The sequence below is a fragment of the Mus caroli genome, unplaced genomic scaffold, assembly GCF_978045245.1.
Source record: "Mus caroli unplaced genomic scaffold, Mus_caroli_1 scaffold_18, whole genome shotgun sequence".
In the NCBI taxonomy this organism is placed as follows: domain Eukaryota; kingdom Metazoa; phylum Chordata; class Mammalia; order Rodentia; family Muridae; genus Mus; species Mus caroli.
Window position 1 is genome coordinate 46,383,315 of NW_028227273.1, and position 24,069 is coordinate 46,407,383.

Genomic DNA, 24,069 nt, shown 5'->3' on the forward strand with positions numbered 1-24,069 from the left:
GGGGTTATAAGTCTCTGAAGAGACTTTGGTCTTTTAAACATGATTGAGACTGTTATAAACTATGGGAATTTTGAAGTTGGACTAAATGCATGATATGGGTACAAGTTTATGGGGACCAGGGAAGGTAATATGGTTTGAATAAAAATGGCCCCCATAGGCTCACTGGGAGTGGAACTATTGGGAGGTGTGGCCTTGTTGAACTAGGTGTGGCCATGTTGGAAAAAGTATATCACTGGGGGTGGGTTTTGAGGTTTTATGAAATGGAAGCCAGCTGCAGTTAAATGCTTTCTGTGATGGCTATCCCAAGTTGTCAACTTGACTATATCTAGAATGAACTACAATCCAGAAATGGAGGGCACACCTGTGATCCAGATCTTGAGGCTGAAAGACACAGGCTTTTGATTCAGATCTTGAGGCATAGTGGGTAAGGAAAGCTTAGGCCCAAGCAAGGTGGTACACATCTTTAATCCCAAGCAGATCTCTGAGTTCAAGGCCAGCCTGGAAGAGATTAAGTTCCAAATCCAGGAATGGTGGTGTACACCTTTGATCTGGGCCACACCTGCTGCTGCAGGCCCACATAAGGACAGCGGAAGGAGGACTCTTCTCACCCGCTTGTACACGCTTGCCAGCACATCTGTTGGAAGCTACTTCTTCAGGATTCCAGCTTATATAGAAGGATAGCTGGAACACCTAGCCTCATGGGACTGAGAAACTACTAGATTCTTACACTTCCCATTCACAGCTGCCCATTGCTAGTTGGACATCAGGCTGTAAATCATTCCAATATATTCCCTTAATATACAGAGACGTTCCATAAGTTCTGTGACTCTAGAGAACTCTGACTAAAGAACTTTCCTTTATAAGAATTGCTGTGGTCATGGTGTCTCTTCACAGCAACAAAACACTAATGAAGACAGATAGTAAATAGCACAGAGCTAAGAGTTGTAACCCTTCCCCTGTAGGTTCTCCAAGAACTCACAGTTGGAATGCAGACAATACCAGGCTGTGGTGATTTGTCTTGTCATTTTCCAGGGTCACAGGGGTACACACATGCTCTGTGTCCAGTAGAAACTACTCGGTGGGACCAAAGATAAGGAAGCTTAGAGACAGTTTAGCTGGGAAGCACAGCTATAGCGTGGTAGAGCTGGGACTCTACTCAGATTGACCACTAGGCTCCACAGGCATTCATAGGATCTAGCCTATGGTAAACTCTCCTGGACCCAGCATTCACACTCTCTGTAAATGAGCACAATGAGAACCTCAAGGAAGGGAGGGGGTGTTTGTCCATAATTAAGATGTCTCATTTGCATATCTCCTTGTATTGCTCTCTTTGCTATGCCTTGCCATCCTCATCCCTGTCTACCCAGCTCCATCCTGGCTTCCTTGCCTTCTCACCCAGTGTCCTAAACTCCTCATTCATCTCTTTATATTTTCAATTACTGACTAGCAGACAAGAGCTCAGCAACTCATTAGCTGTGGTTTTTTTTTGTTTGTTTGTTTTTTTAAAGATTTATTTATTTATTATATGTAAGTACACTGTAGCTGTCTTCAGACTCCAGAAGAGGGCGCCAGATCTCGTTATGGATGGTTGTGAGCCACCATGTGGTTGCTGGGATTTGAACTCTGGACCTTCGGAAGAGCAGTCGGGTGCTCTTACCCACTGAGCCATCTCACCAGCCCTAGCTGTGTTTGTTGGTGTTTGTGAACTACCTACCAAGAGCAAGGCTGGTAAGAAGCTCTCTCACCCCCCAGGGCTTGAAAATGCTAAGTCCCTTCTGAGAAGGGATGTGGCATCTGTTTCCACTCCTGTCTTCCCTCCTGTTTCTTTGTGCTCTTATCTCCTACTCTGCTTCTGTCCGGAGTTTCTTTGAACTCATCAGTAACTGCCCCACTCCTCAGCAACCCCATACCCACCTGCCAGCCCATCAGATGCTGTGGCTAATCATCTGCTCATAAGGCACAGAGCAGCAGAGCTTCCTAGACTCAAGCAAATGGATCTATATTCTCAGGCATCATGACAGGGGCAGGAAGGACTTCTGAGCAAGTCCTTCCAGTCTCACTGTTCTAGAGTACTCTGGCCAGGGAAGAAGCTACCTCCTCGCCAGCACAGCAGCCTACAGATCAGAGTCATTCTGGTTCATAAGCCATGGACTAAGTGAAGCAGGCTTTGTCTTGCCCACTCATACCATTAGGAGTTCACATGCTGGGGCCAGGAGAGAAGGGTCGGTCAAGAAAGTCCTTGCTATGTAAATCTGAGGACTTAAGTTCAGTTCCCAAACATCCACCTAGAAAGCTCTCGTGCCCCAGGAGATGCTGGCAATCTGAGTTCTGAGGAGGTGGAAAAAGGAGGGTCCTTGGGCTTCTCTGCCCAACCAGCCCAGCTTAATTAGCCCTGAGTAGTGAAAGACCTTGTTCCAAAAAGTAAGGAGAGTGACATTGACCTCTGGATGCATACACACACACACACACACACTCATACATACACACACACACACTCTCTCGTAACACACGTATACACTCATACACACACCTGCACGTGTTCACATACACACACACACACTTACCCTCTCGAACACACTTACATACACATGCACACACATGCATACACACTTATACACACACATGCACGCACACACATGTGCACTTACATACACACACATGTACTCACACATGCAGGAAGAGCTTATATATCCTCTAGGTTTATTTAGCCAATATGTAATGACGGCAGACCCAGCACCAGGAAGCAGCAGAAAAGAATTCTTCCCCCAAACACCTCAATCATACCGGGGCACCACTTCCTGAGTGCACCAAACCAAGATACTAGATTGGAGCCCTGAGTCACCAGCCGCTGACATACTCTGGGCATAAGACGCAGAGCTAGTTGGACGAGCTGCAGAGAATTCCCCAGGGGTGATCCCAAGAGTAATAAATTAAAGTGTACTATTTACTGGGTGGACTTTGACTGTTTGGTGGGTCCTGAACTGGCTCACAGGAGGCTATTTTACCTTTGTCCCCTCCTGGGAAGACAACTGTGGCATATGTCACAGACTTGGAAGACATCAGAACCTTAGGAGGCAGAGGGGGCTGTGAGGGTGGAGCCGGGGGTTCCCTTGATGGTGGATCAAGAGAGGAGCCTGTGTAGATAGAGTCAAAGGAAGGCGGTGAGTCGAGCCTCACATGTGGTATGTCCGAGGGTAGTCCCGCGTCACTGCTATGATGGGCTGCTGAGGAAGGGTCCTGGAATAAAAATGCAGGCAAGTCACACAAAGTCACTCTGCCTGAGTTCCCTTGGGAAGCCTGAGATCATAACGGACCCACTGTAGCAATCCCAATGTACCAAAGGGAGGAGGGGACATTGCTTTGGCCAGGAATGGTGGCATGTACTCATACATACACAAATGCACGCACATTTAATCCCTGTATCGAAAGAGTTCAGGTTCTGTCTGGTCTACATAGTGAGTTCCAGGCTGGCTAACGGTACTTAGTGAGATCCTGTCTGAAACACAAAACAACAAAACCTGGGGGTGGTCTTTAGTCACAGCACGTATGGGGTAGAGGCAGGTGGTTGTCCATGACTTTGAGGCCAGCCTGGTCTACATAGTAAGCTGTAGGCCATCTAAGTATGAGACCCTGTCTCATTAAAAAAGAAAAAAAACGTGGAGTGGGGTGTTTTGAAGACATCCTAAGCCCCAAGGTACTCCCTAGAAAGTATCCCAAGGTATTTCCCCAGGAAGGGGAGGGTCTTCCCCGCCCACCTATCAGTAGTGTGATGGCTAAGGGAATCTGCAAAGGTCTCTTACCATTCCTGAAACGCCAGTGCTCTGGGACGGGCCACAGACAACAAGCCTGTTCCCTGGCAACAGAGGACAATAGTACAATAGTCTAGTCGCTTGCAGAGTAGCTCCAAGCTTCTCCAAACCTTAGCAAGTGCACAACCACTTTCTCCACTCCAGTCTCTAACCCTCTACCCCTCCACCCCTCCACTCCTCACCCCACAGGCTTGTCCTACCTCCCTGCCCATTGCCTGCCTCTCCAGCTGCCTCAACCCTAACCTGACCCCCTGGAACTATACTCTTCCTTCCATCCTTTCTCTCCGATCCTACTCCACACTCTTAACCAGCTCCCTCAGGCCTGCCCTAGCCAATCCCCTTCCTGTTCTTCCCATCAGCCGCTGGAATTCCAGCAAGGTTTTTAAGTGAGAAACACGCCCTAGACTCCTGGCCTCGTCTTCAAAACTTGAGCTGATGGAGGAGGTGGGTGGCTACCTACCTTTCTTCCTGGCCATCACAGCAAATATCACCACAGCCACCACCACCAGGGCCAACAGGAGCACAGCACCCCAGATCAGGGGAATACTGAGAGACACAAAGAGATAGATAGGCTGGTTTAGCCCTGGGCCTTAAGGGAAGCTGCCAAGCAAGAGCTCCGGGGTAGTGGGAGAAACAGCCACTTTCTTCGGGACCCATAATTGTGAGGAGATGGAATGGAAGAAGGAGGCCGGGCCCAGATGGGAGAGAGGAGAGACAAACTTTTATAGTACCTTTGTTAGAGATCGACCAGAGTGAAGGGACCGTTACTGAAATGGATAGATGTCGATCTGTCTGCTGACGGGAAGGTCACTAGCAGTGGGATGAGCTAGCAGTGATTTGAATTGAGACAACTTTAAAAGTTTTACTTGTGTATGTCTGTGGAGCCACAGGCTGCTTTTAACTGCTGGGGATGAAACTGTCCAGAGCAAAAGCAGCAAGTGTTCCTAACTGCTGAGCCATCTGTCCAGCCCTCCATCTGACTGACACCACAGGTCAAAACCAGTTTATGTTTAGTGCCCAGTTCCCCTTAGCCCCCCATACCACTGCTTCTGACACCTGTTCTCTCGACGTCTGAACTCGTGAGGACCAGCACTCGAGGAAGGGTCCAAGGAGGGGTCCTCGAGCAGACTTCCGGTTCCGATTCTATAGGTTTCTTTCTCGTCCTCTGCTTCCTCCCTCTCTCTTGGGCCAGGGACTGAGCCAGAAGGAAACATTTAGTGAGTGTATAGCCCTTGTGGAGAGGCTTTTCTTTTTCTTTTTTTTTTTTTTTTTTTTGGTTTTTCGAGACAGGGTTTCTCTGTGTAGCCCTGGCTGTCCTGGAACTCACTTTGTAGACCAGGCTGGCCTCGAACTCAGAAATCCGCCTGCCTCTGCCTCCCAAGTGCTGGGATTAAAGGCGTGCGCCACCACGCCCGGCTGTGGAGAGGCTTTTCACAGCCTGTTAAGATCTGGAAAATGAGATACCCCCTCCCCGCACCCTCCCTGGAAAGGCAGACAGACTGGGAACAGACCATTCCTCACTCTGTGAGTTAGGAAATAGCTTCCTCTCTTGGTATCTCTGTCTGGTTGTAAACATAGCCATTGCCCTTCTACCACCAGTTCCCACCCATGGCTCCCGACATTTCTTCATCTCTGCCAACTCCATCCTACACAGGTATGTCTCCAGTTTAACCACACTATGTCCAACCATCACTGTATGGTCTTGTATCTCCTTCTCATCCCAGAATAGATTCTCTTGTTGTCATCCTCAATGTCAACCTTGCTCTTGGCTCTCACAGACCTACAGTGAGGACCTCCTCCCATCTATCTGCGGCCCTGTGACCTCATCTTCAAGCTGATAGGATCCCATCCTGAGCTGCCCTCAGGATTTACAAGGATTCTGGCTCAGCATTAATGGGAGGCAAGGCCCAATGATCTTTCTGATAACCCAGCTAGTACCTGGGTTCCAATGGGATAGCTTCTGCCAGTCCTACAGTGTCTTAATGTTGGTTGCAGGATACAGTGGTGTGTTCCTGAGGGTAGGTTTTGAGGCTTCAAAGGTCCATGTTCCTCTCTCTCCCTCTCCTTCTCCCCCTCTGCTCCTCCCCCTCCCCCTCTCCCCCCTCCCTCTCTCTGCCTTGAGCTTAAGGGTCAGGATGCTCAGGCAGACCCTGCTCTCAGCTACTGCTCCAGTGCCATGCCTTCTTGACTGCTGCCTTGTTTACCACCATGATAGTCATGGACTCTGCCTAGAACTGTAAGCCCCCAATAAAACTCTGTTTTCCCACCCTGTAAGCTGATGTCTCATCACACCAATAGAAAATTAACTAAGCTACCCTCTGAGACTAAATGTTTGCCTGAGGGACAGGCTATTCCCTCCCTGGGCACCCACATGCTCTACCCACCTGCCTGGGCATTCCTTTTCTGCAGCACCTGCCCCACTGCAGTGAGAGGAGCTCCAGGTACTTGCTCCATCATCCTTCCTCCCTCATCGCCCCTCCCAGCCACACTGGTATTGTTACCATCTGTCTTTTATGGAGTTAGAACCTGGAGTTGCATCAGGTAGAGTAGAGCATAACTGTGATCCCAGCATTTGGGATGCAGAGGATCTTATCAAGTTTGAGGCCATTGAGGTCTGTGTGAGTTTCAGATTAGTCGGGGTTACATAGAGCATGTCTTTAAGAGTTAAAAAGGGGTTGGGGAAATGGCTCAGTGGATAAAGAGCCTGCCACGAAAGCATGAAGAGCTAAAGTTGGATCACTAGCACTGTGTACAAGCCAGACATAAAGCACACGTCTGTAACTCCAGTACTGGGAGCGGGTATGGATGGACACAGGAGAGTCCCTGTAACTTATTGACCAGCCAGCCCAGCAGAGCTCCAGGTTCCCCGAGAGACCCTGTCTCCAAAAATAAAGTGGAGAGCAAGAAGTCCAACACCGACCTTTTCCTCCACATCCACACATGCATACATGCATGCACACATCTACAAGAGCATGTATGCAGACCACACATGCACAAGAAAGAGGAAAAAGTAAAACAAGGCAAACCCTCAGCATGTCAAGGATGCGGGATCCTGAGAAGGATTCATGTTAGCCAGCATCCGCTTACTGTGTGAAAGGATGGCCATGGGCCAGCAAGTACAGGGGCTCCCTGCCAAGCCTGACAGCCTCAGTTTAAACTCCAGAGCCCGGAAGGTGAAGGAGAGAATCAGCTCTCACCAATGTCTTCTTACCTCTACACATGCACTGTGGCACGTGTGTGTGCGCACGAGCCCACACACACACACACACAGACACACAGACACACAGACAGACAGACAGACAGACAGACAGACAGACAGACAGAGACAGGTGAAGTTCTAAATAATCACCATGGAGTAAATGTAAACGTGAACCAACAACATTCTGACCCACCCCTCTTACTTATCCAGGAAAAACAAAAAATAAAATAAAATAACGAGAATGACTTTACAGTAAGGGATTAGACCTAAGTTACAGCTCACAAAAGATGAAAGGTGCCATTATCTAAAAGGCATCCGTCACCTCCAGCCTTCTCCCTCCAGAGCAGATTTTGTTTTAGTTCATTTTTATTATTTTATGTTATGTGTCTGCATGTTTTGCCTGCATGTGTGTGCACACAATGTGTGTGCCTGGTGCCCAAGGGGGCCAGAAGAGGATATTGAGTCCCCTGAAACTGGAGCTTCAGAAGACTCTGAGCTGCTGGGTGGGTTCTGGGAATCAAATCTAGGTCCTCTGGGAAACAGCCAGCTCCGTTAGCCACTGCACCATCTCTCCAGACCCCTAAAAATAGACATCTATTTTTAAATTGCATTTTTATTTTAATAAACACCTAAAAAGATGTGAGCTATGAGGATATTGCAAAAGCAATATGCTTTCTATATTAAGGTTGCCTAATGAGTTTACACATTAATGTATTTAATATTAATGTATAAATATTAGATTTAAATAATCTTAATTTTTTATTTAAAATGTAAAAATAAACCTCCAATTTTAAAACCTGAATGGAATCAAGCACAGCATTGCACACCTATAATTCTTACATTCAGGAAGACGAGTTCACGAGATCAGGATGATCATGAGTTCAAGGCCAGCCTGGACTATATAAATGGGTTCTAGACCAGTTTGGGTTACAAAGTGAAACTTCTAAAACAGACAAACAAATCCTGCATGAGTTGAAGGCCAAAGCAGGAACTAGTGGATCCCACCTGTAGGTCAGATGTAGGGCCATGAAAGGCAGCCTGGTACCTGGTTGAGCTAAGGTTGGAAACCCCGGTGACCCTGAGGAACAGCAGGCATTTTTCCTGGTTCCCAGACACTAGGCTCCTGACACGAGGCTGCATCCCTCCATAGATTTGTGGCCATTACTCACATAAGGGCAATGTCCCAAGCCTCCTCCACAGGTAGAGGACGTGACCTGTGGTCATGTAGCCTCAAGACACATCTCCATTTTAATGAGGTACCTAAAGGCCTGGAGGCTTAGCCAATAAACTCTCCTTTCCAGACACTCCTCCCTGTAAAAGGTATTTAACCTCATGCCCACCCCTGAGAAAGTGGGGTATGGTTTTATTTATCCACTTTCCACCATGACAATAAATGTCTTAAAACCATGGACTGCCTCTTTTTGTAGGGATCCACAGTGGGGAGCAATGGAACAGGCCATCTAATCTCCCACAGAAGGTCTCTCAGCGCTCCCAGCTACAGCTTCCACCAAGCCAAGCTAGGTGCCTACAAACCAAGGACTCTATCCCCGTGGGATCCAGCTGGAGGACCCTCTTTCCCCTTTGGCCCTGGGCTAGATCCAGCCTGTGGGTCCCATTCCATTCTCAACTCTTCTGTGGCTCCCAGCGGCACCTGGGTGCCCAAGAGCCTGAGCACCAGACAACCCTGGCCTCCTTGCAGGTTCAAGGACCCCAGAGCCAGTTCTGGCTGTTCCCAGAACCTCAGGCTGAGCTCCCCTACCCTTGGAGCAGTGTCCCACAGCTTCTCCATAGCCTGACACTCACCGGGCACCTGTGTGGGGTAAGTGCAGTCAAAACTCCCGTATCCCACCTCCCCAAGTACCCGAGCCCTGTGGTTGAGTGGACTCGGGACCCCTTAACCCTACAGTCAGGCCCTTACTAAACTATGTTAAGATAAACTTTAAATCATGAAAGGAAGGCAGGGCTGGAGAAATGGCTCAGTGGGCAAGGGTGAGGTCCTGAGTTCAGATCCCTCATACTCACATAAAAATGCTGCATCTGGAACCCCAGTGCTGGAAGCTACAGATAGGCAAACCCCTATATGGCCAGCCAGTCTACCCAAAGTAGGGAGCTTCAGGTTTAGTGAGAGACACTCTCTCAAGGTGATTAGGTAGACCATGATAGAACAGGACATCTGTGACTGTATGGGTGTTACATGGACGGACACACACACACACTCTGGAAGGCACAAAAATTAATTTCTGTTAATATGCTTGAAGTTCCTGTAAAGTAAAACAAAGATAGAATGGGAGAGTTGGAGGAAGACATGGTGCCTTGGATATGCTGTGACAGAAAGCTACTGTCAGGGAGAGAGAGAGAGAGAGAGAGAGAGAGAGAGAGAGAGAGAGAGAGAGAGAGAGAGAGAGAGAGGGCTGCTTAGCTACTTATCTTCAGCCTCCCAAACAGTTCCGTTGCCACTCAGCACAGACGAGCTGTCAAAATGATATCTCACCCCAACGCCTTCCTAGTGGGCCCCACACCCCAAAGCTCCAAAGAGCCCCCATCACAGATCATCCTTCTGCCTACAGTGGGGGCAGCTTAGGGTAACTCACCTGGTGGAAGCACTAACAGGGAGACCCTGTGCAGGGTCTGGGGTCCTGCAGCTCCCTCCACCACACAACCATACTCCCCTGTGTCCTCCTCCTGCAGGGTCACCATTTCCACCTGCAGGAGCCCCCCACCCAGGTCAGTGAGGAATATGCGCCCATTTCCCGGAGCTCTTCGGTCCACCGCTGAGGTCACTAGTGGGTGGCAGTCTTCCTGCAAGAACTGGCACCACAACTTGAGAGCCCTCACATCCTGGAGCCGGTAGTGGCACTGCACTAGAATGGATGACCCCACCGGTGCCTGTAACACCTCGGGATGACTGTCAGCTGAGCCTTGGTCTGCGGAAGGAAAAGATGTGGGAGTGAGGGTTGGATAGAAGCAAGCATGGTTCCTAGCCCACTCCCCCACATAGGGACTTGGGGATCCAGAGGGGGTAGCTATGGCATCTGTGATACTGGTGAAGGAGGCATGGCTACATCTGCACCTTACCTGCTAGTCCCAGGAGCAGCAGCAGCAGTAGCAGGTAGCAGTCCATGGCTGGGCAGTAGTAGGTTCTGAGGGTGGCCTCCTCTCTAAAACTGCAGGCCCCTGGGGGCAGGAAACATCTGTCTCATACAGTCACGTGGGCGCTCCAGCTATCCAGAGAGGCCGACAGTTACACTGGGAAATGTTACAGGGAACTTTTCCATAGATTTCTTGGCTCAAGGTTCAGAAGGCCCTGAGAGACGGGTAGGCAAGTGAGGGAGAGGTTGGAAGAAGCGGGTCTGATAACCCACCAAAGAGAATGGAGAGAGGACCCAGCAACCAGAGGGCAGGAGAATAAGGAGAGTTAATCTTCAGTCTTCTACACAGATCCAAAGAAAGAGCCAGGAGGGAGAAAATTAAGAGCTGTCCATGTGGCCCAGGGCCATCTGATTCTCAAGTCTTTATGGGTAATTCTCCCGTCCTGGCTCTACTTATACACATACCACCCCAGCTCCCAGGGGACCCCTCACTCCCTCACCACAACCTCTTCCCTAGAAACCCCTGGACCTGTCTTTGCCTGTGTCTTTCAAACCCACCCCCTCAGTTCCAGGAAGGATGATTTTTTCTTCAGAGGCTACAGACCATACTCTTTCCTCTTGCTGTTCTGCACCCACCCATCACCTGGCAGCAGGGATCTTCCCTTTCTTACGTGTTCTTCCTGTGTTCATAACTTTTCTTTCACATTGTTCATCTCTTAATCCATCAAGCTTCTAGTATCTGCATACTCTTCTTCCTTCCCTTCTAGGATCTTCATTTTTCTTTTGGAGATAGGGTCTCATGGAGCCCAGGCTAGCCTCAAAGTTGTTAGGTAGCCAAGGGTGACCTTGAACTTCTGGTCCGCTGACTCTACCTCCCGAGTGTGGGAATTTCAGACTTACATCTCCACCTGGGGTTGTGTGCTGCTGGAGATGGAACCCTGGGCTGTGTGCATGTGAGCGAGCCCTGTACCAATGGGGGATATAGCTCCAGCCCCTTTTCCACTCTCTCATTTTTAAAAAGAGATTTATTTACTTTTATTTCACATGTGTAATTGTTTTGCCTTTATGACATCAGGAGAAGGTGTCATATTCCTGGGAACTGGAGTTGCAGATAGTTGTAAACTGCCACGTGGGTGCCGAGACCTGAGCCTGGGTCCTCTGCGAGGGCAGCAAATGCTATTAACTATTGTGCCTTCTCTCTTTTACCCAATTTTCCTTGACAATTTTAATTTAGAAGTTCTCTTTCTTACTTTTCAAGTGTCATTATTTTTCTGCAAGCAGACTACTTTGGTGCCACAAATACTGTGTTGTCCATGAATATTTCTACCGTCCTACATGGTCCTGACAGTGCGTGCAAAGCCCTTGTGCTTTGGTATGGGCGGGCGTTGGATGTCCCGCAGGAGCTAGAGACTGAGAAACACCCAGAGAGACTTGTATCCTTTACTTTCCTCCCTAAGAACATTTATACTGCAGAATAATGGTGTCTGTCTGGGTCTGTCTCTGCCACTTTCTAAAGAGGAAGAAGTGTCAAGGAGCCAGTGTATTACTGACAAAATAATTCTGAGGGAGGGAAAGTTTATTGGGGTTCACCATCTTAGGGGATGCTGGCCTGTTATGACAGGCATGGCAATAGAAGCATGGGGTATCTGGCCACAGCATGGAGGCAGTCTGGAAGCAAAGGGTGAGTAGAAGCAGGGCCTGTCTGCTGTGACTCCTTCAGATTCCATATCCCTTTGCCCCCAGCACCACCTGAGTGTTTGTTTGTGAATGTGTGTGTGTGTTTGTGAATGTGTGTGTGTGTTTGTTTGTGAATGTGTGTGTGTATGTGTGTGTGTTATGCATTGGGGAGGTGGAGGTGTGCCTGAGGTCAGAAGAGGACTCCAGATCTCCTGGAGCTGGAGTTACAGGCAATTGTAAGCAGCCTAATCTGGGTACTGAGAACTAAACTCAGGTCCTCTATAAGAACACCAAGTGCTCGTAACCACTGAGCCTTTTCTGGTGTGAATGTCTGGCTCCCAGTTGGTGGATTGCAGAGGATATTGGCTTAGACACTGTTCTTTCGCTGTGAAGAGACACCGGGACCAAGGCAACTGTCCCAAAGGGAAGCATTTCACTGGGGGCTGGCTTACAGTTTAGAGTGTTAGTCCATGACCACCATGGCAGGAGACAGACAGTGTGACACTGGAGCTGGAACTGAAAGCTTTAGATCCCCATCAGCAGGCAGGAGAGAGAGAGAGAGAGAGAGAGAGAGAGAGAGAGAGAGAGAGAGAGAGAGAGAGAGAGAGAGAGAGAGAGAAGAAGGAGAAGGAGAAGGAGAAGGAGAAGGAGAAGGAGAAGGAGAAGGAGAAGGAGAAGGAGAAGGAGAAGGAGAAGGAGAAGAAGAAGAAGAAGAAGAAGAAGAAGAAGAAGGAGAAGAAGGAGAAGAAGGAGAAGAAGGAGAAGAAGGAGAAGAAGGAGAAGAGGGAGAAGAGGGAGAAGAAGGAGAAGAAGGAGAAGAAGGAGAAGAAGAAGAAGAAGAAGAAGAGGAAGAAGAAGAAGAAGAAGAAAGAAAGAAAGAAAGAAAGAAAGAAAGAAAGAAAGAAAGAAAGAAAGAAGAGGAGGAGGATGAGGAAGATGAGGATGAGAAGAAGAGGAGGAGGAGGAGGGAGGGGGAGGAGGAGGGGAGGAGGAGGAGAAGAAGAAGAAGAAGAAGAAGAAGAAGAAGAAGAAGAAGAAGAAGAAGAAGAAGAAGAAGAAGAAGAGGAAGAAGAAGAAGAAGAAGAAGAGGAAGAAGACGACGAAGACGAAGAGGAGGAGAAGGAGAAGAGGAAGAGGAAGAGGAAGAGGAAGAGGAAGAGGAAGAGGAAGAGGAAGAGGGAGCCGGGTGGTGGTGGCACACGCCTTTAATCCCAGCGCTCAGGAGGCAGAGGCAGGCGGATTTCTGAGTTCGAGGCCAGCCTGGTCTACAGAGTGAGTTCCAGGACAGCCAGGGCTACACAGAGAAACCCTGTCTCGAAAAACCAAAAAAAAAAAAAAAAAAGAAGAGGAAGAGGAAGAGGAAGAGGAAGAGGAGGAGGAGGAGGTAACACCACTCCTCTGACAAGGCCACACCTTCTACCCCCTCCCCAAACAGTTCACTCCCTGGTGACTAAGCATTCAAATATATGAGCCTATGTGGGCCATTCTCAGAGGGACAAGGAACTGTGGCCTTGTTGGAGAAAGTGTGTCACTGGGGGTGGGCTCTGAGATTTCAGAAGTCCATGCCAGGCCTAGTCTGTCTGTCTCTCTCTGTCTCTCTGCCCCCCACCCCACTTGCTTATAAACCACATGCTAAGTTCTCAGTTACTGCTCCCACCATGGTGATCAAGGAAGGACTAAGCCTCTGAAACTGTAGTAAGCCCCAATTAGATGCTTCCTTTGGTAAGTCGCCTTGGTCATGATGTCTCTTCACAGCAATAGGACAACAGCAACTAAGACACCATCTCTCCAGCCCCCGCTAAAAATAATTTTTAAGCCCCAGTGAAATAGTCAAGGGGAGAGTTGGTTGGCTCATTGCTTGTTTGCCCAATTTAGTTTTACAATCAACCAACTGTTTTGGGTTGAAGAACCTGATTACTACAAGTTGTCAAGAGGCGGAGATGAAACTGAAGCCCGTGAATGTATCTACCTTCCAGTTCATGGTGATTCTTAGCTCAAGGGAGGGCATACCAATGGTCACGCTAACCCAGAGGCGGGCATCTCAGACATGATAGGGTAGGTAAAGAGTGAAAAGCAAGCTTGAAGAGGAGGGCAGCCACCCTGCTCCAGTGCCAGGCAAATCTCAGAGAGCCTCTCGGGCCCACTTTATAGCCCTGTGCTCAAAGTGCAGGCAGCCAAAAGGGCTGAGTAGACTGGGCTGGATCTGGGAGGATGAGTCAACTGCCTTAGGCCACAACGAGTCAGAGAAGCCCAAAATGTACAGGCTGACCCAGAGCTACAGTCCAGGGTTAGCAGAGAAGCCCGAGTAGGTGTGACAAGGCAGGGATGGAACCCAGAAGGGCAATGTGGGAGTGAGGCTGGAGCATGCATACCATGAAGGACTTTTCCCATAATTCCAAGCTCATGTTAGATGGTAAAGCACACACATGTCACCATGGCCACAGGGATTCCTGGGTGTCTACTTCTGAGGCCTAATAGAAAGCTTGGGTCTGTGGCCAGCTTGATCCCTCCACACTCTGGTTCACCAGGGAGTTTCTACCCTGATCCCTCTAACTCTCGCCCAGGATGTTGGTGCATGTGTGTTGGTTGATTTTGACAGTCAACTTAACCCGATCTGGAATCCTCTGGCAAGACTGTCCCAAAGAGAGGTTGTCTAGATGACTTTGGTGTTGTGGGGGATTGTCTTTACAGTGAGCAGAGGTGGGAAGACCCAGCCTGAGTTTGGACTCTATTGTTTTCTGGAGTGGGCCTGGAACTGCACAAGGGAAGAAAGCTCAGTAAACATGGGCACATGAAGCAGGCAAAATAGATGCATTCGCTTCTCTCTACGTTCAACTGAAGATGTGATGTGTGTAGTTGCTTGAGTTTGCCTCAACTTCCCCAAATTGATGGACTGTAACTTGGAATTATAAGCGAAACAAGCCCTTTCCTCCCTCTGTTGCTTTTGGTCAAGGTGCTATATCACAGCATCAGAGATGAAAGGAACAGGGTTAAAGAGACTCACACAGGCCTGACTGTCCCCTTTGCCTCAAATTCTTTCTCTTCACAATTCCCTCATGTATTTGCTAACATCCTTTGCATGTCCCCTTTGTCCTGCTCAAAGTGGCACATCCCGTATCCTTTGCACCCGGATTTATTTTTAAGTTTCCCTCAACACATTTTGCCTTTGGATATAACCCACATTATTGTGTTTATTACTACGCACCAGCTCCTCTCCCTAGAGCAAGAGCTCCAAGGGCAGAGTCTATGCTGTATCTCTGGGGCTCAGATAATGCTCAAAACAACATGTCGAAATGCTCTTAGCCACAAACACACTAGCAGGATAGAGCTGGAGAGAGAGGTGCCATGAATGTGAAGGAAAACTTGATCTTCAGGCTCTACTAGAGATGAGGACTAAGCCCCCCTCATTCCCTGAGCCTCCATTTTCCTCTCAGTACTTCTAGGGCTGTGACATATCTGTTCCCAGCTCAGATACTGTGACTTAGTCTTTGCCATTTCTCCAGAGGGGAAGTTGCAGATGGAAGCACAGCTCTGGGAGGTGAAAGATGAGTCAGTGGCTTGCATGTCCCCGAGTAGCAGAAGTAGGGACAAGAGGACGAAGCCAGGAGCTGGGAGGGGGCAACTGTAACCCAAGGGTAACCAATGAAGACAGTCCTACCAGGGGAGGAATAGGAAGATGACCAGCTATCCCACACAAGGACTTGGTGATCAAATGTAGGGAAGGAAGGGAAGTGAGGATAGAAAGACTGGAGCCCATGAGACGGAAGGCATGGCACCCGAAATGGTTACTTTTAATTGTCATCACAACACAATCCAGAATCATCAAAGAAAGTCTCAAAGAAGGGTGAGTAGATGAAATTGACCTGTGGGCATGTCTAAGGGGGTTGTCTAGATTACATGCTGATTGCTGTGGAAAGACCTAGCCCACTGTGGGTAGCACCATTCCCTAGGCAGGGGCTCCTGGCCTATAAGTGGTAACAGTACAGAGAGGAGCTGAGCATAAGCAGGCAGGTCTGCATCTGTTCTTTTTCTGCTCTTGACTGTGGATGTGTTTTAGGTTCCTGCTGCCTTGACTTCCCTTCGGAGATGAGCTGTAATCTAGAATTATGAGTTAAAATAAACATTGTCTCACCTAAATTGGTTTTTTGTCACTATTTTATCACAGGCTATTTTATTACAGCAACAGAAATGAAGCTAAGATAATTTATTACCTTTCCCTCCTTTTCCTCATCCAGGCATATAATCTGACTCTGGGAATTATCTTAGTAGTAAGCTCTTGCGTAGCATGCACAAAACCATGAGTTTAGTCCCAGCCCTGAGAAAGAAGACCTTTATGAGGCACAGAACTGTGGGACAGTGGACTGTGCCAGGAAACTTGGTAAGGTAAAGCAGGTCTGGGACCCAGGCTCTCAGGTACCCCCCCTGCTCCCTTCTAGATTCCTGGCCCGGAGCATGTGTCTAAACTCTCCATGTTGGTCACGTAGCCAACATGTTTGGAGGTCTCCCTGCTAATGAGATACCTAGAGGCCCCGAGGGCTTAGCCAATAAGCTTTCCTTCCCAGATATTAATTGTAGCCTCCCCATCCTTGAAGCAGGCTGATTCAGACTTTGCTGCCACTGAATATGAGATCACCTGGGGTGTAGCCTATGAGATCACCTGGGGTGTAGACTTAGATGGCTATATTGTTATGTCAACTACTGCTGCTCTTCTCTGAGACTTTGCTACCTGCTGAGAGACCCTTGAGACATTCCCAAGACACACACATCCTATCCTGCATGTCACCTACAGGCTGGCTCCAGGCACCAAGAATGGATTGGCGGGGGGATGGGCCTCCCCCCTTTTAAGCACAGTCTCTTAGTAAACTCGTAGGCCTTGATCAGAGAAAACTTGTCTTGGCTTCATTATTTTCTCGCCGGCTAGTCTTTCTCTTTTTCAGCCCCAGCCTGCCTTCCAGGAATACCTGGTTCATGTAGGCCGTGGGCCGGCTTACTACTACTACAGATATTCCTTTCTGCAAAAGGTATTTAATCTCTGGTCCACCCTGAGGAGTTGGTATGCATCTATTTTCCACAACGAACAGTCAATAAACAGTATGGATAAACATGGACTGTCTCTTTCATTGAGAAGCACCATTGGGAGCACGGAGAAAGCCTTTGACTACAAAGACACTGCCTAAATCTTCCACAGAAGGCCTCTATGTGCTTCCAAACAACTGCTGCTAAGCTAAGGACTTTCACTGACATCTAAGCCAGAATTCCCTGTTCCCCCAGCCCCATGTTTATTGTTGTTCTCAGCCTGTGGGCCCCCAAGGGTCCCAGCCTCATCAAGGGCCCATGGACTCCCATTCCTTCATTCCCAACTCCTCTGTGGCACCTCAGTGGCGACTGGATTCCCAGGAGTCAGAGAACCCCAACTTCGACCTGCTACATCTCAGACTGCATTCTCCCACTCCCTGAGTGGTGTCTCAGCACTTCCCTAAAGCCCAAGGGGGTAGAACGGGGAGACACAGGCAAGCACTCCCTGGGTTTCACCTCCCCAGCAGCTGTACCCAACACCTCAGCAGTGGGGCAGAACATAGACCCACACAGAACCATCTAAAAGAGTAGGCAGTCCTGGGTTGGTGTGTGGAGAATGTTTAATGTCCAAAGTGCAGAAGTTGACAGACAACCATCCAGCTGTCTTCCCCACTCAATACAGATGTACACACCAGTATTCCTGCTCCCAGGATAGGTGGGCTTGAGGCAGAGGCAGCCTCTGAAGCAAAAGTAGCAGAAACAGAAGTCTTGCTGGAGGAGGGGAGAGCATGCAGGCTGGATTGACTCCTGGCTGGACTTAAGCTGTAGTTCTCCTCCCACTCAGAATTCTCTCACGTACCTCCGGGTCCTGCAACAGATACCTCTCAAGGCTCCCATCGCTCCCCCCATCCATGCCCAATGTCCCCCTTGGCTTGCCCCACTCACCAGTGAGGATCTGAAGTTGGTGCCCAGCATCTTGGCCACAGTCCAGCCCTCTGACCACAGGTGTTTCCGGCTTCTGCCTGCCCCTGGCCACAGCCCAGAGGATGCTGGCTGCAAGAAACTTGCTCAGGAGAACACAGGCCAGGAGGAGAAGAATGGAGGTGGGTGGGAAGGAGGTCTCTTGATTCCTTGGAAAGAGGAGGAAGATGGTAGGCTAGAGATGACCCACAGGATGAAACCTGCCTGTGGAGAAGGAATAGGGAGAATCCAGGAATTCCTAGGAGTTCGGGGAGGGGCTTCATGTGTCTCAGGGGACTCGGTTGTCAATTTTAGGATCTACTTCCCCAATGAGCTCTTCTGCATAGGATTCTGTGGTGATGTGGTTGGTGCACAGGTATGGGGCTGAACAAGTACTCAGGGGTTGTCCAACACACTTCTATATTTGTGCATCAGAATGGACCATCCAGAATAGATTCTGGTCCTTCCAAAGAAGTGGGGCTTCAGTTTTAAGCTAAAGTACTGAGATTTATTGCTGAATTTTAGGGACCTGTGGGATCCCTGAATGTACTTTTGTGAGTTGCTACAAAGGGCTCCAATTTCTCAATATCTAGCCCCAAAACATCAATATGCTAGTGGGTAGAAGGGGTACTTAGACAAGGCTATATCTTGTCCTTTGCTGATCTGTTTGCCCTGGGACCTCCATCCGCAGTCACTGCCAGGGGTCTAAGAAGGGACCACTACTGTACCTGGAGGTGCTGTGTTCCACTTGGGCACCCTCGAAACTCTCTGACTCCTCGGGGACCCAGAGATCTCCGGCATCTTGGTCATCTAGAGGGTCTGTGATAGACAAACATTGAGGTCACAGCCCTCTATCCATTTAGGCCACTGCTGGTGGTGGAGGGGAGAGACCCTGCATATGCAGTGAAATCCTCAGGGTTCCAGTCTTGTGTAAATCAGGTCATTAGCCTCTGGTCGATTCCCTATCCTTTGCTGTAGGTAGCCGGTAGCGGTAGTGGGGAGGGGAGGCAGAGGCAGGAGGGAGGACACCAGGGAGGGCTGGACATGTAGCTCAGTTGATAGAATGCTTGCCTACTGTGCATAAAGCCCTAGGTTTGATCCCTAACACAAGAGTCAGGAATGATGACACAGGGTTCCTGTGAACCTAGCACTTGGAAAAGATAGGAAGATCAGAAGTTCAAGGTCACCCTCTGCTAGAGATTGAGTTTGAGGCCAGGCTGGACTACATAAGACCCTGACTCATACATAAGAGGGGCTGCTGGGAGCACCTCCTTAACGGTGGCCAGGTTAGAACTCAGCCTAGTACCTGGCACCCGACTGGCATCAACTCTCACAGCAATTCTCATCTTATTGCTTGCCCATGAAGAGCGAATGAATATTGGGAGGCCTGAAAATCTTCTGCAAGTCAGGCATGGTGACCTCAGCACTAAGGAACTGAGACAAGAGGATGGAGAGTGCTCCATTAGCCTGTCCCAAAACAAAAGAAAACAACCCAAAACTTTACACTACTGGCACTACCACCAAACCATATGAAAATGTTATGTAAAGTATGGGGTATAGGGCTGGGTCAAGTCTATTGAACCAGACCCCAAGAAGTTATATCTCTTGGACCCCTCTTTAGGAGGGTGGTGGAGGTAGGGTTTATTAAAACCTACAGTCTCCCCACCTCAGACAAATACTGAGTCTAGATATTCAATTCCATTGTAGAGGCCACAGTGTGGGCAGAGACCCAGAGTCTGGAAGCAGCTTGCCTATGGGCCTCTGCTAGTCCTGTAGACTAGGCAGAAGTCTGGACTCCTTTTTAAGGGGCCTGCTCCTCTCTCCTCACCACAACTCAGTTCAGAGCATCCGAAAGACACCACCATTTCTCTTCAAATCTATTCTTCTGGGGTGCTTAGGATGGAGTCTGTATATGTTAGGTAACAGCCGTACCCCAGGATCTCCTTTGAGAGATGAGGCAAGGGAGGCTGGTAGAGAGACAGACAGCACATTGCCCGGTACAATCAAGAGGTGTTTTTTCTGCACCAGGTTAACGAGTGGATGGGTTGATCTACTACTCTTTAAGAACCACACACACAGTGCTCACATACTAATGGGATGCCAATTAGATTAGCTGGTTCAAGGACACAAGGCTGGGACTAACCCAGTGTCTTGATATAAACTAAAGAAAGATGCCCTTCCAGCAGATGGGACAGCTCTGTACTGGGCAGTATGGCGTGCCTTGAAGAGGGCACACTGGAGTTTAGCTCCCACGTACAGTGAGTGTGCTAGAGTCATGATACAGTGAGTATTCTAGGACCATGGGATCCATGCAGTATATTTTCCTAAGAGCAGGGAGATGGTGATAGCCCTTCACATATATGCCTGAACTTGGGTGCTGTAAAACAATTTCCTCTGAACTGAAACATGTCCTCATGGGGGGAGGAGAGAAGGCCAGGGGAGGAGAGAAGGCCATATAACTCAAAGAGTAAGGAAAGCATACAAGGCTCAGGTACCTCGTAGAACTTTATAGGATTTATACACATACCCCAAGATTATATCTGTCATTACAGTTGTCAGAAGAGGAGACTCTAACTAGGACCTGCAAGATGCTCAGGAGCTCCAAGGATGTAGGGAGCCCCAGGGATGCAGGGAGCCCCAGGGATACAAGGAGCCCTAGGGATGTGGGAAGCTCCAGGGAATGCAGGGAGCCCCAGGGATGCAGGGAGCCTCAGGGATGCAGGGAGCCCCAGGGATGCAGGGAGCCCCAGGGATGCAGGGAGCCCCAGGGATGCAGGGAGCCTCAGGGATGCAGGGAGCCCCAGGGAATGCAGGAAGCCCCAGGGATGCAGGGAGCCCCAGGGATGCGGGGAGCACAAAGGTTGCTGTTTTTTTTTTTTATTCATAATACATGCTGGGATGATGTTTCTTTTAGATGACACAGTTGTTTTTGAGTTACCTGTAAATAAACCATTGCCAGGCACCTACAAGTAGCCCCAGTATACTCACAAATTCACTAAGCTAGACCTGGACTGAATCATTTCTTATACCTATTTGTGATGGCTTATCTGGGATGGGCATTTATTTATGTCCCCCTGAAAAAGTCCCACAACAATAAGACCTGGCCCAAGGACCAGCCAAAGGTGCACCCAGCTACTGTGTACTCACCCTCTAGCACCTCCACCAGGACCTTCTGCAGGACCTCAGCCTCTCGCCCTCGGAGGCTCTGACACTGGTAAAGGCCAGCGTCACCGGCTTGGAGGTTCTTCAGAGTGATGGTGACGGTTCCAGCAAGGGTGTCATCTGCGATGACTGTGCTCCCATTCCGCTTCTTCAGGAAGGCCAGCAGCCACACACCGTGTGTGCTCACCACACGCTGGCATGGGCCCTCCTCACCCAGCTGCCGACACCAGGCCTTCCGTCTCCCCCAGTGCTTCAAGGCGTCATAAGTACATGACACCCTCAAGGACTGGCCAGCCATGCCCTGCAGCACCGTGGTGTTGAGGGCTTGGGACAGCGCTGCAGAGGAGACAGCCACTTGCTTGGAAGCAGTTCCAGGAGCACAGTGAGCACAGCGTGTGCATGGTTATGAGGATAAGCTCTGGTTCTTGGGTACCTTCCACTTTTTGTTGGAAACAGAATATCTCATGCGTGTGCAAGATGGTTAATGACTGACTCCCTGACGGGCTCTAGAATCATCTAGGGGCAAACCTGTGAGCTTGCCTGTGAGGGATTTTCTAGGTCAGGTTAGCCTATAGGAACATGAATGAGAGAATATCTGGACTCAGTTCTTTTGTGTAAGAAGATCCACCCTGACCTATGGGCAGTAACATTCGTGGGCCAAAATCCCTAGCTATGTCTAAAGGACAAAGAGAAACCAGAGGCTGCGTGTATCTCTCAGCTTCCTGACTGAGCGTGCAATGTACAGCTGCCTCTGGCCACCATGTGTCCCCTCCAGGATGGAGTGTATCCCCGATGCTACAAGCCAAAATGGACCCTTCCTTTGCTGAGCTGCTTTTGTTAAGATGTTTTCTCACAGCAACCAAACAATAACTAACACAGTATAGAAATTCACACCGTGGACCAAGCCGGCCTGTGTGCTCCTAGGGATCTGACTATCTCTGCCTCTCGTGTCTCTGTTCTTGGGAGACAGGCATGTGACACTGTAACTGGCTTTTCTCGTGCGTCCTGTGAATCCAGTCACAGATCCTCATGCTTGCAAGTCAAGTATCCTGCTGGCTAAGACGTGTCTTGCTCTTGAAATCCCTCTGGTTCTATTTAAGACATCTTCCGTCTGGTCTTATGGGAACAGGATGTCTATTTTGCCCTCTTCATCTCGGGAGAGCAAGGTTAATGGATCCTTGGAGCTCAAGCTGGTTCCCTGAGGGTTGGGATGGCCCCCTCCTTGATCCTACCTTACTGTCTGCTCCTCAGTCATCCATACTTAATGCCTCTTTCCTAAGTTTGAACTCAGCTTCCCTATTTCTGTGGCTCTGTTCCTCTTTTAAGAAGGACTTGTCTCAGGGCTATTTTGAGGGGAGACATGAGACTGCTATTTTGGGGATCCTTTTGGGGGTAGAGGACATGGCATTGGAGCACCCAAGTTATGGCCAGGGCAGGGGGACAAGGGTTCAGCCAAACTTTCTACCTCTTGCATCTTGTCTCCAGCTATTACTGAGATGGGAACATGAAAGGGGGAATTAGGGAGCTGATGGCCTGCCTTTCAGAGCTAGAGACCTCAGTCTGCCTAGAGACAGGCTAAGGTTCCCTACCTCTCCTTCCACTTCCAGCTGAGATGCTGCAGGGACAAGATGCAGGGCAGCCTCTTCTCCTACCTGGGTTTGTCCATGGCTTTGCAGGAACAGGAGGCACCCAGGCCACACTGGAACGAGTCAGTCCATTACAGGTGAGGATACACTGATAAAGCCTACAGCATCCTCAGCTCCCACAGAGCGCTGTGGTCGAATCTGGGAGGAGCTCCAGGAAGACGCAAATCCTAGTCTGCCTTTCTCTCTTCTCTCCCATTCTGCCCCTCCACTTATGGTTTAAGTGCTTCTTGAGTGTTTAAGGGCTCTTGGCAGTGTCTTAACGAGTCCCCTACCTCATAACTAGTGCCACTCTCACAGCTCCTTCAGTGATTAATTCCAGCTGCCCTTGTTACCCTTCCTATAGGTGAGTATTAATTTCGGGGAGGATGTGTGAAGAACATGAGCCAGTGGGGAAGAAAAGCAGAGTCAAAGCAGGACCCTGGAGTGTACCAGGACTCCAGCCTCCATTACAGTTCCCCCTCCATGCCACCCCGCCCCCACACCCCAGCCATCTGCTCAAGGAAGGTGAGGAAAAGGCAGTGTTGCTGAAGGCAGGTCCCTCCTGTGGTCCCACCTGTGATCAGCAGCAGGAGAAACTGGTGAAGAGGTCCCATGGCACCTTTCCTTTGCCAGCAGCCAGCCGGAGGGGACCTTGTGCAAGATCTTGATTTTCCCTTGAAGTGCAGAAAAGAGATGACCAAGCCAGTCAGGCTCAGCCCACAGGAACTGTGCTCCTGGATTGAGCAACAATCAGGACTAGGGTAGGCGCTGTGATTCAAGGAGGGAGAAGGGCATGAGGGAGGGAGGAAGGAAAGGAGGTTTCTACAGTAAAGGTCAGCTGCCTTCCCGCAAGGCTGGCATGGGTGGCCCTGCATTGCTGGCGCCAGGCAGTCTTTTAGGTTGTTCTATCTCCTTGCAGAGCCTCACTTGGGGGGTCATTACCCTGACGCTGTAGTCAGGGTTTCTGCCATCTCCACTGGTCCCAGCCTCCCCCAGAATGGAGGACAGCGGCTTCTTAGGAGGCTGGCATGCCACCAGAACACAACTCTATTGTGTAAGGCAGCAGGTAAGGATACTGATCAGTGCCAGAGTTCCCATTTGCTGTGTGTTCGCTCAGGCCTGTAACTTTTCTGTGCTTCATACCATGCATCTGTAAGGTGGGGCTATTGGTGATAAGCAAGTTTATCCCGGGGCTAAAGGTGGTTCCCTACAATCCAGGGTCCAGATACACAGAAGTCCTCAGCAAGGGTTAACTGTGTCTATTACCCCAATCAGCAGGGGATAGGGAAACAGCCAATCTCTGGTGTGTTTCAAGAATCACCTTCCCTGGGGAAATGTAAACAACATCTACTCCCCCCTCATAAGATCTCAGCCACAAACTAAAGTAAGATTCCACCAAGATTCACCCTGCCTTAGTCCATGTTCTATTGCTGTGAGTGAAGAGACACCATGACCAAGGCAACTGTTATAAAAGAAAGCATTTAACTGGGCCTGGCTTACAGTTTCAGAGGCTTAGTCCATTATCATCACGG

At 49.4% G+C, this 24,069-nt stretch overlaps 2 protein-coding genes across 4 annotated transcripts; both read right to left on the bottom strand.

The window, feature by feature from the left end:
- Positions 1–2,770: 2,770 nt before the first annotated feature.
- Positions 2,771–10,129, bottom strand: Treml1 (triggering receptor expressed on myeloid cells like 1). 2 transcript variants are annotated; one of them, XM_021149752.2, is made up of 6 exons: positions 10,084–10,129; positions 9,600–9,932; positions 4,866–5,004; positions 4,270–4,355; positions 3,801–3,853; positions 2,771–3,237 (listed from the first exon to the last, which is right to left on the bottom strand). In XM_021149752.2, exons 1-6 carry the CDS (start codon positions 10,127–10,129, stop codon positions 2,941–2,943), a joined length of 954 nt encoding a protein of 317 aa, XP_021005411.1. In that variant the 3' UTR covers positions 2,771–2,940. The 2 variants fall into 2 exon arrangements, with proteins under 2 accessions (XP_021005411.1, XP_021005410.1); XM_021149751.2 differs by having other exon boundaries at positions 4,851–5,004.
- Positions 10,130–17,405: 7,276 nt separating this feature from the next.
- Trem2 (triggering receptor expressed on myeloid cells 2) lies at positions 17,406–23,272 on the bottom strand. 2 transcript variants are annotated; one of them, XM_021149763.2, is made up of 5 exons: positions 23,112–23,272; positions 20,898–21,248; positions 18,479–18,569; positions 17,736–17,975; positions 17,406–17,658 (listed from the first exon to the last, which is right to left on the bottom strand). In XM_021149763.2, the coding sequence occupies exons 1-5, from the start codon at positions 23,149–23,151 to the stop codon at positions 17,631–17,633; spliced, it is 750 nt and encodes a 249-aa protein (XP_021005422.1). In that variant the 5' UTR covers positions 23,152–23,272; the 3' UTR covers positions 17,406–17,630. The 2 variants fall into 2 exon arrangements, with proteins under 2 accessions (XP_021005422.1, XP_021005423.1); XM_021149764.2 differs by having other exon boundaries at positions 17,736–17,920; positions 23,112–23,269.
- Between the last annotated feature and the right edge of the window lie 797 nt (positions 23,273–24,069).

Bases quoted from the DNA above. Each gene is read 5' to 3' on its own strand.
- Treml1 (XM_021149751.2), bottom strand. From the start codon at position 10,129: ATGGACTGCTACCTGCTACTGCTGCTGCTGCTCCTGGGACTAGCAG. The intron at 5,005-9,599 runs GTGAGTTACCCT...CTTCTGGCTCAG, and splicing joins CCTGTTAGTGCTTCCACCAG to TCCCTGGCCCAAGAGAGAGG. The intron at 3,238-3,800 runs GTAAGAGACCTT...TTTTTATTCCAG, and splicing joins GCACTGGCGTTTCAGGAATG to GACCCTTCCTCAGCAGCCCA.
- Trem2 (XM_021149763.2), bottom strand. From the start codon at position 23,151: ATGGGACCTCTTCACCAGTTTCTCCTGCTGCTGATCACAG. The intron at 21,249-23,111 runs GTGGGACCACAG...TCTCCTCTGCAG, and splicing joins TCTCCTGCTGCTGATCACAG to CGCTGTCCCAAGCCCTCAAC. The intron at 17,659-17,735 runs GTGAGTGGGGCA...TATCTGTTGCAG, and splicing joins CCAACTTCAGATCCTCACTG to GACCCGGAGGTACGTGAGAG.